The sequence below is a fragment of the Lissotriton helveticus genome, chromosome 4_1 (assembly GCF_964261635.1).
Source record: "Lissotriton helveticus chromosome 4_1, aLisHel1.1, whole genome shotgun sequence".
Classification (NCBI taxonomy): domain Eukaryota; kingdom Metazoa; phylum Chordata; class Amphibia; order Caudata; family Salamandridae; genus Lissotriton; species Lissotriton helveticus.
Window position 1 is genome coordinate 1,889,796,601 of NC_136063.1, and position 12,465 is coordinate 1,889,809,065.

The following is a 12,465-nucleotide window of genomic DNA, read 5'->3' on the forward strand; positions in this document are numbered from 1 at the left end:
ATTATGCCATCAGTGAACGTCATTTGAGATGCCATCAGTGATGTCATTGACCATGTCATGAGTAATAAAATATGTGAGGTCATAAGTAGTGCATTGCTGGAGCGTAAGTTATAGTTAGATCAGGTAACTATAACTGCTGAATTTGTATGGTTTTATGAGTATCAAATCTGAGCCTAACTATAATGCCACTGTAACCATTGTTTTTGTGTGAATTGCTAAGGTTTTTTAATGCTATCTCCTAACTATAATATCCCTGTAACCTTTGCTTTTCAAGTGAATTTCTAAGGTTTTTTAAATCTTATTTCCAAACTATAATGTTTCTGTAAACTTTATTTTCTTTAGTGAATTTTTAAGCTTTTTAAAATGTATTTCTGAACTATAACTTGTAACCTTTGAGAGTGAGTGTGTGAGTGGTTTTATAGGTCAGTGAGATGGGGTGTGAGTGGCAGCATGGAACTGTGAGTGGGTGTGTGAGTAGCTGTATGGGCTAGGTACTGGGTATGTGATTGTCTCTATGGGTGTATGAGTGGGTGTGTGAGTAGGTATGAGGGTATGGTTGATTGGCTGCATGGGTGTTTGAATGGGTGTGTGAGTGGATGTATGGGTCTGTGAGTGGATTTGTGATTGTCTGTATGAGTGGGTGTGTGAGTAGTTTTAAGGGACTGTGAGTGGGTGTGTGAGTCAGTGAGTGGATGTGTGAGTAGCTGTATATGTCTGTGAGTGGGTGTGCAAGTAGCTGTGTGGGTGTGTCAGTAGCTGATTGAGTGACTAGGTCAGAACAGTTACATAACTTGCCCCTTTATCCAAAAAGAGTTCACTGTTTTGCACAGAATATCTACCCAACTGGAGTACCTTCTATTGGTTAATTAGTGAGTGCTAACTTGTGTTAATGTCTGGTGCATATTCTATACTACATCACCGTAATGGACAACAAGGAAATGTCTCCAGTGAACTTGTGTGCATTTTGGCAATGTGAATGCACTCCCGGCATTAAGCGATTTCCTCCTGGCCCTGCCTGAGGGTGAGCTCGTTATGGGAGGGGACTTCAATGCCACAATGGAGGCCTTGAGGACAGGTATCTGCCCGACTAACACCTACTGGCACTTCGCGCTTCCGGGGATTCACAGAAGCCATAGGCCTGACAGACGTCTGGAGGCACCTCCACCCCACAGCGCGTCAATACAGGTTTCACTCTACTGTGCATAATAGTCTATCCAGGATCGACTATTATATGATGTTCGGATCGGGCTTACAAAGTTTGGTAGAAGTAGACATCAAACCTAGGGGAATATCGGATCATTCTCCGGTCGTATTGCAATTCTCCTACCACAAAACGTCCCTCCGACGGATATACCCTATATACCCAGGGTATCTCCATGTTCCCCAAATTAAGAGGACCCTACGGACGAGCACAAAACATTATTTTATGGAAAATGCGGGATCGATCTCCTCACCTTCTATTGTATGGGAGGCATATAAGACAGTCTTAAGGGGACAGGCCATAGCCTCTATTACGGGTCATAAGAGAGATAAAGAGAAGGAACTCGTAACATTGGAGTTAGCACTACAAACGGCTACTACAGAACACGCTGCAAACCCCACACCGGACACAGTACATACCCTACACCTTAGGCAACAACAATACAAAATGCACCTACCGGAGAAGGCGGGAACTCATATAGTAAAGACGCGACAGAAAATATATGACATAGGAGACAAAACGGGCAAGCTGCTGGCATGGTTAGACAGGAGAGGGACAAATGGCAGGGGAATTCGTGAGATACGGCAGCCTAATGGTCATCTCACGACAGATCCAGAGACAATAGTAAACACGTTGGCGCAGCACTTCCAGGAACTCTACACACCAACATCATTGATAAAGGAGGATGTGGAAGCAGAATTTGTGAGGAATATAGAGGTGCCCACACTGACACAGGAGGCTTCCCAAGAACTGGAGGCAAACCTTAGGGTTGGGGAATTGCAATTAGCAATCAGATCGATTCAATCTGGAAAAGCATTGGGTCCGAACGGCATCCCAATTGAATGGTACAAACAGATGGCGGAGACCGTGAGCCCGCCTCTGCTGGCAATGTATACAGACAGCCTAGAAAGGGGCGAACTACCGCTAGATCAGCGACTAGCGGCAATTGTAGCGATTCCCAAACCGGACAAACCTATGCCTGAGTGCACTTCCTACCGCCCAATATCCTTACTGAAGGCAGAAGCAAAAATTGTTGCTAAACTGTTGGCCTCTAGATTAATACCCCACCAGTCACGGTTAATACACCCTGACCAATCGGGCTTCATGCCTAACAGGAACACAGCATTAAATCTCCGACGCCTCCATGGTCCAAAGGCCTCTTCGTTGTCAAGCCCAGCGATAATACTATCATTAACCGCAAAGATGGCCTTCGACATGGTCGAATGGACATATCTCTTTGCGATACTTCCACGCCTGGGGTTTGGCCCCAGATTCTGTGCGTGGATAAAGCTCTTATACACGAAGCCTTTGGCTAGGGTGTTGGCTAACGGCCACACATCAGGGGAGATACCATTGGCAAGGGGGACACGACAGGGCTGCCCCTTGTCACCGCTCCTATTTGCGCTGGTTTTAGAACCCCTGGCAGTTTTGGTCAGAGGGACCCCCTTGCTGAAAGGAATACAGTGGAGAGACGGCTGGGAGGAGCGTATATCCCTCTATGCTGATGACATATTGGTGTACCTGTCCAACCCGGAACGCTCTGTATCTGAGCTCCTCCACCTCTGCCGCGTCTTTGGGGAGATGTCAGGCTATCTAATAAACTGGTCTAAATCGGTCCTGTATGTCCTGTGAGGTGGATTGCCATGTCTGCCGCCCCATTGTCCACTCGTGAAAACCACTGAATCTTTTAAATACTTGGGCATTCACATCACGAACGACCCAAAACATTTTTTTGCCAAGAACCTGGCGCCGCCCCTAGCACGGTTGAAAAGAGATGTGCCTCATTGGGCATCCCTGCCCCTCACGTTACTGGGTAAGGCGGCACTATATAAAATGATGGCGCTCCCATGATTTTTAAATGCCCTTGATACCACTCCGTTTCCTGTCCCACTCCGGTATTTTAAACAAGTACATGCACAAGTGGCACACTACTCTGGGGCCATAGCCCTGCGCGTATTGCGCGAGCAAAACTGCACAAAAGTTGGTATGAGGGCGGGATAGCACTCCCTGACATTCAATTATACTATTGGGCTGCACACCTGAAAGTCATAAACCAGTGGATTCATGCTGCGCAAGATGACCCGGCATACAGAGCAGATAGAGAACAACTGGGCACAAACAATATGCTTGCACCCCTTTATAACAAGGGACTAATACGGCATTTGGATGGCCCTACTAAGCACACAGTCACACTTTGGCACACGACCCAAACTAAACTGGGTTGGGGGGAGTTATCACTAAACTCACTCCACTATGGGACACCAAAAAACTGGGACAGTTGAGACGCAGTAAGGGATTTGACCGGTGGGATGCCATAGGTATCTACACAGTGGGAGACCTTTTGGGAGAGGGGTGCGGAGATTCCATTCACCCAACTCCAAGTACAATATGAATTGGGCCCTACGGATTCCTACAGATACACACAAATTAGGCATGCACTGCTGGCAGCGATACCGCCAGACACAACGGTCCCCGAATCAGCCCCGTTGGAGGACCGACTCCTCACTGACTACATGCAGAGATGGGCCACGTCCTTTACATACAGAAAGCTGATTAACAATATGCCGAACCGACAATAGCTCTGCGGGAGAAGTGGGTGGCTGAATTACGGGATATGGATGATTTGGAATGGCAAGAGGCACTGGCCTCTCCTAGAGAAGTGGGGATATCTGCAAGGTTCCGACTAATACAGCTCAAGATTTTACATCGGGTTTACTACACCAGGACCATGCTACACAAAATTCACAGAGCACAACATCCATATTGCCTTAGAGGGTGTGGAGAGGAAGGAACATTCCTTCACACAATATGGGACTGCACAGTGGTGTTGGAAAACTGGCGGCAAGTAATGCGCACAATATCACAGGTGATGGGGGTGTCGCTTCTCCCTAACCCACGCAGGTGTTTGCTTAATATATAGGAACCAAATGACCTTACAAGATACGGTCAGATATGGGTGACACTGGGACTCATGGTGGCAAAACGTAATATTGCACAGAAATGGGGAGCAATTGTGACACCCACTCTGGAGACCTGGTGTAGAGATATGGATGTACTGATGATAACAGAGCGAACAGTGTATGTTAACCGTAAATGCCACAGGAAATCGACTAATATCTGGACTGCTTGGAATGAGTATACGGGCGATATTTGTGAACCTTTACCAGAATCAGAAGAGGAGAGCTCGGATGAAGATTGAGGACATTCTGGGGGATGGGATGGAAGGGAGACGAGAGAGAAAGTTTATATGAAAATAGAACAGTCTTTACTTCACTATGCTAAGATTTTGAATGTGTACCATCAAATCGCATTACATAATTCTTTGTACGCTGTCATTACTTCCCTTTTGCTGTTTAAAACAATAAAAACAGTTAAAAAAAAAGACATTCAATAATGAAAAAAAAAAAGACTCAGACATATTTTTTTATTCAAACTTTATTAAACATTTTTATAATAACCACTGTTATTAAACATTGCATTGTGTGAATTACTTAAATATATATTAGAAAAAATATTGGTGATTTTTGGAGCAAGATGATAGATCTGATTTATATATATTTATAAGCTCACCGCTTGATAATGCAAATAGCCCCATTTTTTGTATGTTGGTGTTGTGACTTTTTAAAAAAGTCAGTAAGTCTGGCCGAGGTCAACCAGAACCTGTGAGACTAACTGCATGTGCTTGCCTGTGAGGGGTTAGATGCAGGGCCTGGCCACAGGACAGGGTTTTGCGGCCAAACGTCTGCAGCATATGGTCAAAGGCCATGTTTGAGCCGGGAATTAGTTTTACATAAAGTAATAATTCAGTACTTTACGATTAAAAACATAGTAATTTAATGGGAAAAAAACAAAGGTTACATTGACGTTATAATGATGTGGAAATTTAAATTTCAAGGTAATGTTTTAAACTTTAAAAAACACAGATATTGACCAGTGATAGTTATTTCAAGAAACTAAAACTCGTGCCCATGGGATCCCGGGGGCCCAAAGTGCCTTGGGGAGGAGGGCCATGTGCCCCCTTTACAATATATATGACCCTGGGGGATGGGATCCCCAAATTTGTCTGCCTTTCGGGAGGTTGGCCATGAGGGTTGGCTACAGGATCAGGCCACAGGCCAGGCCTTGTGGCCTAACTCCCACTGTACACTGCCAAAGGCCATGTTCAGCCTAGGGTTAGCTGCATGTAGGAGATTAGTTGTAGGGCCTGGCTGCACATATTACATCACTCATGATGTTCTATAACATCACTGCAACATCTGAGATGACAACACATGACAAAACTGTGCATGGTGCAGGTGCGAGTTATATTTACTTAAGGGCACAAATTGTAGTTGCTTGGGATGACTATAACTAGTGAATTTCAGTGATAGATATATGGATGGAAGGTTAGATGGATGAAGGATAGGTTGACAAATAGATAGATTGATAGACTCATAGAGAGACAGACAGATACCCCACACAAATTGCCTCCAGAGCCCATGTCCATCTTTCCTTGTCAGTACTCAGTGTGTGCTGTGATTCAGAACAGTCCTATTATAACTAAAACATATGTGACTCAGCAATTGTCATAAAGAACTCCAGCCCCAGAAGAATTATCTGAGTAATAAAGCCTTGTTTATTGTAATTCATATGGTCACCTGGATGCTACAGCAACACATCTTTCAAAGACTTTCCTCAAACCAAAAGTGCATTATTTCTTTCTTTAGCATAAATCTATAGAAATCACCATTCTTTACAAAGTTCATAAAAATGGAAAACATACTCTAAGCATCCCAAAGTTGAGTATACATAGAATATCTACAGATATACATGTGGTTTAAAGATCTAGGGCCAGATGTAGGACGGCTATTACCGGTCGGTAGCGGACAAAATCAACAAATTTTGGTCGTTACGACCGGTAATAGGCTTTTGGTATGTAGGGGGACAATTTACAGATTCAGTATTTACCGAATCATCATTTACCGATTCGGTATTTACCGAATCGGTAAATGACATGTAGGAAGCACTTTGAAGAGTGCTTCTGTGCATTAAGGATTCGTTATTTACCACCAACTATTAGTTGGTGCTAAATAACTAATACCTCTGTATACGCAAATCTGTGCATTTACACCAGTGTCATGTGGCAGACATACATGCCCTTAGGGCATATATGTGTGCCACATGTGCACACAAGCACTATTCAGGTGTGCAACAGGGTGTCAATGACTCTTTCCCTATTTTACCGAATCGGTATTTACCGATTCGGTAATTGACATTCATTCCTATGGGCATCCAGGTCCATAGGAATGAATGGCAATTGGTAAATACCAAATCTTAACAATTCTGTAATTTTTACCGAATTTTTAGCTATATAGCATTTACCGATTCGAAAATACTGAATCGGTAAAATTCGGTAATTTCTTAACCACATCGCTGCTGATGAGATTCTTCTCCTGTGCTGGACAGCAATAAAAACTGGTGTGGTCATGACGAGCTCAGCGCCTGAGAGGTATATGCCATGATGAGCTGAGCTCGTCATGAGCACCGAAGGGGTTAAATTATACACCATTTTTTGTAATTCACAATTGTATAATTCATTCACATTTATGCCCCACTGCAGATTTTCTATTTTTTTAATTCACAAGTTTCTCAAGGAATCTGCATGGAAAGCTGAGCCTGGCACAGGTTTCCATGTGGATTCCTTGAAAAATCATATGACTTCCTAGGGGTGAATGCATCTCATATGTATGGAGGTCTCCGTAGCAGAACTACATACAACAAGGGGAATGGTGGTCCCACAAGCATATGCACATTATTTTTTTGTTTTTTTGTCCACAGGGGATTTTTTTTCCTTATGGTAAAACCCATTCCTTAACACCTGCACCACATTTTAGGATGATCCATTTCTTTTGGAATCCGGGAAAGGATATTCATGCCAGCAATTTGTTAAAGTGAAAATACTACCCTGATCCAGGCTGGTGAACAAAAGGAAAATCATTTGTGAATGCCCACAGACATACTTGCCTGTAGGCATGCACAGACGTTCAAGGCAAACCATGCCTTAGAATGCGCTGGAACGCCCACAATTTCACCCCTGGAGTGAGATTTACAGGTGTGGCTATCTCCACCCGTACGAAGTAGATCTTCACACCACTTAAAGATCGTACACCTGCCTGGATTGCCTTTGTATATTCCTGGTACTGAGGTAAATTCTGTTGTTCATTGACAAATTTACCTTTGTTAATAGGTTTCATTAACACTACGTACTGAAAACAAATAAATCTTACTAATTCATTGTAATTGCTTTGAAAATGGTGACCAGAGTAACATAGTGCTGTACAGAGATTTAGGTATTTTGAACACAAATTTAGAAGACTATTATCCAGTACTCACAAGTGCCATCAGTATATATTTGATAATGATGGATTATAATGTTTGTTATAGAAGGATACCTGGGAGAACATTTTAATTCCAGCCTAATGTCTAGACCAACCACAGGTAGGGCACCCTTATCATACCTAAGTGACTGTCAACTGTAGGCAACCAAAATTGGCATATATACCATGCTCTATCAGAGAGCACCAATTTTCCCAGCACATGTCCCTAAATGGAACATGTGCCATGTGAAACATCTATCATTCACTCGTGTCTATAGAAAAAAAAACCTATGAAAAGGTAAGGAGCTCCCCATCGCAAAAATGTTGGTGGCCAATTTCATCAGTACTTTCCATGTTACTGAATAGACCAAATAATGATTTTAGTGATGTAAATGAATGAATGAATGAAAGTGCATTTAAAGAGTGCACAGCTACTCGGAAAGAGTGTCCTTGCACTGCAAAGACTCCAACAGACCCACTGCTGCCCAATGGGGCAGGAGACTGGGAGTTAGTTACAGAAAAGCTGGGTTTTAAGCATTTTCTTGAAAATGGTCACATTGGACATCTTCCTGAGAGTCAAAGGCGCAGGCTCCATGAAACTGAAAGGAACGGCTGCCAGAACGAACGGGGTGTATCCTGGGGATGGATGCCAGACTCAACGTGGAGGACCTCAGTGTTATAGGCGGTACATAGTGCGTGACTCACCTTCTGAGATACTCTTCCCCATTTCCGTGAAGGGCCTTGAAGAAGAGTACCAAGGTGTTAAAACTGATCCTTTTTTTTAACAGGAGGCCAGTGCAAGGCTATGAGTGAAGAGATATATGAGTCCTGAACTTGAGCAAAAGGACCGCTCTTGCAGCTGCATTCTGGACCACCTGTAAATTGTTGAGAAAATATTCAGGGAGGCCTAGGTACAGGACGTTGACGTAGTCCAGTCTGGAGATGGAGAATGCCTGGACTGTGGTCTTCCTATGTTCAAGAAGCAAGAAGGGGATGCATTTCCTAAACAACCCTAAAAGCTCAAAACAGGAACCTGCAACAGACTGGACCTGAGATGTCATCAAGAGGGTGCTGTCCCTCATTATGCCCAGTTGTTTGACAGTGCTAGTGTGGAGGGAGGCCGTGGCATATCCAATGGCAACCAGAGGTTCCATTCAACTCTGGGTGGGGAGCCAAAGAAGATGACCTCATATTTCTCAGGATTACATTTTAACTGGTTCTTCCTCAACCATGAGAACACATTTGAAAGACAGGAGTGTATTTTTTCACCTTCATAGTCAGCTCCCTTGTCACAGGTAAACATGAACTGCGTGTCATCCGCGTAAGAGGTAATTTTAGCGCTGCATGCTTCTGGCAGTGGAGCCAGGAGGGACATATATAGGTTTAAAAGAGTATGACTCAGGATCAAGCCATGAGGATTTCCCACTTTCAGGCTGGGGATGGGAGCCGGGATGGGAGCCGTGATGGGGGGGGGGGGTCCAAACTTCCTGGCATCTATCCTCAAGAAAGGAGGACAAACTGTGCCTAATGCAATACAAGTAGTTCAAACAGAGCACAGTGCTGCTTTTTGGGCAAATTTCACTTACTGTAATATAGACCGTCCTCTTACAGATTTGCACGAAAAACTTACAAGATTTGCTGATGTATAAGATATTGGTAGAGTAAAAAGTAATGATTTTCCTCTTACCAGACTCTCGGCAATCATTAGAAAATACTATATTTGTTGATTATGGCCAGAGATAAAAATTATTTCTTAGAAACAGGTGCTTTTTTACTTACCAAGTGTAGAAAATTGTGTATCAAAGCCAAGCGTTAAAAGCATTAGGAAAAACAAAATGGACCAGAGAGGAGAAACTGGCAGTGTAGTCAGGGCTTCAGGATAGGCAATAAATGCCAAAGAAAATCCTGCAAGAAACATAAAAGATTGAAGATGCCTTCAAAAGTAAACTGTATATCACATTTTGATATGTAGGCTATTTTTAAGAATCACAAACACAACAGAACTTTCAACAAGCAATGGAAAATCCAACGCCAATAGGTCTACCTTAAATATGAGAGTTACTTTTGGGTCATTGATGGATTTAAGCACTCAATACATCACCATACATCCACTTCTCACTCTTACTTTGACTCATGCCCCTCTCGATCCACTGACTCATTCTTGCATTAATCGTCTAACATAACCCCAATAAAGCAGACACAAACTCAACAACATATGCAAGATAAGTTAAAGAATAAAAGTAAAAAACTTGTTTCTATCTACATACAGCAGATGTGTGCTTGCAATATTGATACTAACATAGCAGCTGGTATCTGCATTTTAGTTGCATAGTATATAATCATTATTGTTTTAAAGTTCAAGCGATGCCTCCATGCTTAGAAGCGATGTGTCGGCCCGCTTGGAATAGTAAAACTATAGTACTCTATTGACAATAGAATTCAATATAGTCGCCTGGTTTAGAGGGAATGGCCATGCAGAATCCGGAGCACTGCAGGTGAAAAGGACAGTAATCAAGTGGCTCGGGTAGCACTGCCTGGGGAACAGTAGGATTCTCTCAAGAAAAATAAAAAGAGTAGAAACAAATAATTGAAAGGCGAACTATAAAAGGAGAAAATTAAAAACTAGAGGACTGTCCAACCAGCCCTGACACTGAGGCACACTTGTATTCAGGTTGATATGCATGTAATCAGAAAATGCTATGATTCACAGTGTAAGAAAGCCAATAATTTACGTGGACTAAACCCCTCTACCACAGTATCGTGTCATGGGTGGAAGCGCAGTGTATATGACATAAAAAAAACAGTGCCTGAAGAGGGCTGACCCAAAGTCCCAATATGTATTTATTTGGATATACATATATATACCGCTCTAGACAGTGGGGCTCTATGGTCCAGTAGAAGACTGTGAAGCCGAAACTCGTAGACTGTCCTTTTAGCCTGTTTTTGCACTTGGGTTGCTAAATAATTCTTGAAATTCTTACCTCTGTTGGGGTGTTGTTTATTCTTGCTGGAGGACAAGGACCAGTAAAGAGTTTATTTGGGGAGCTACTTAGACTCAGGAGAAATTGCACACGCGACTGTGACTTTGAAATGGCAGCATCCGAGAGCGTAGCCAGATTCATTGCAAGAGGGCTACAATCCTGTCACCCTGAACAAAACACTGTGCAAAGTAAGAGCAATGACAAGGGATAATTTATTGGGTCAAAGCAAGAACAAGAAAACAGAAGGAGGTAAATTCCGACTGATTACCCCATATTCAGCAGAGGCAAATCATTTAAAACACATGCTGAAAAAGAACTGGCACATCCTTAAAACGGATAATGTCATAGGTGAGGATGTTCCCAATTTCCCTTTGGTCACATTCAAAAAGGCCAGGTCCATCCGAGATCAATTGGTACGAAGTCATCTAGAAAAGATACCACCGAAGACTAATACCCTCAAAGACATGAACGTTTTTTTCCCCTGCCATAAATGTAAAGCGTGTTGTAACAGCAAAAGAGCGCTTACATACACCATCCAAGACACGTGCATGGTCAAGAAAATCAGCAAGTTTATTACTTGCAGTACACCCTATGTGGTGTACTGTCTTGTCTGCCCCTGTGGGTTGCGCTATATAGGTAGAACAGTGCAACCATTTAAAATACGGATATTAGAGCACATGAGGGCAATAGACAAGGTGGACCAAGCATACCCGGTCGCAAGACACTTTGCGGAAAAAAACAAAAGTTATCGGAATCAGTTACTTTGTTTTGGACTTGACTTGGTTCCTGATAATATCAGAGGGGTGACCGTTTAAAGAAACTTCCGAGATTGGAATCGAGGTACATTATTGACCTCCATACCAAAACCCCTTGGGGTATGAATAGTGGTGAAGATCTCATTGTACATACTGGTACATGAGTAATGAATTGATGAAACTGCTATAGATGCGGGGACTGTGATAACTCTCTTTGTATATTTGTGTGTGTATATATGTGTATTTGTATATATGTATATAAGTAACATTGTTTTAAGGTAAATCAGGATGAAACAATGTTATCATTTTGGAGTTAAGATCAATTTGAAATTATGAATCTTTTTGTCGAATGAAGAGATGTTCCTTGGTGGGCTCTATGAACACAAACATGAATTTGATAAGAAAAAATGTAAGAAAAAATTTAATAAGAGAAAAGCATAGAAATGTTCACATAGAAAAGATGGTATGCTAATGGTTGACTTGTTTGAACACAGCATGATGTAAATGCTTAAATGAAGTCTTGAATGAATTTAATATCGTAAAGACATTGCCTAAATGAAATAACTTGTTTATGTCTATTGATCACGTGTGAAAGTGAAAACACGGTAATGTTACTTTAAATGAATGAAGGTACACGTAAGCTCCACCCGTGAGCAAGAGATCGGCTGATCTCGAAACGCGTTGGGTTTTTTCTTTGCCAAATAAACCTGAAGCAACGTTTACCATATTGGGGCCCTGACTCTGGTTATTTCGAATGACCTGAAAGCAAACCAGGAGTGTGTTTGATAATAGGGGTTGGCGAACCCCGTTGGGAGCCCGCCGTTCAAGAGGCAGAAGCACGCCATATCTTGTGTGTTTAAATATATATACGCCTACGATTAATGCCCTTTACTTTACGCACTTGCGTATACTTTAACATTGAGGTCCCACACAAACAATTTGTGACACTTAATTTTAACTCGAACCGAACAGAGCAGTCACATCTTAACCTCCGTGCACCTGCACTGGTATATACATTGGATCTGAGACAGACAATCGGCGGCATAAAGACACTACCCATGCACAGAAAAGTCATGTTCGTTTTAAACATAACCCGCAGACATCGTGCCCCTACGGCTCTTCATGACCTACAAATCTAAAAGAGTAGCGCGCATATATAGACAATTTATTTT

The 12,465-nt window shown here is 42.5% G+C and overlaps 1 protein-coding gene across 3 annotated transcripts in view; it reads right to left on the bottom strand.

The window, feature by feature from the left end:
• The window catches only part of LOC144827735 (sodium- and chloride-dependent neutral and basic amino acid transporter B(0+)-like), a 1,401,915-nt gene that overhangs the window by 828,397 nt on the left and 561,053 nt on the right, over window positions 1-12,465 (bottom strand). For all 3 annotated transcript variants that reach the window (XM_078685942.1, XM_078685941.1, XM_078685943.1), the window contains one exon: window positions 9,337-9,462. In XM_078685942.1, the coding sequence (XP_078542068.1) occupies window positions 9,337-9,462 (126 nt within the window). The remainder of the gene's footprint in view (window positions 1-9,336; window positions 9,463-12,465) is intronic.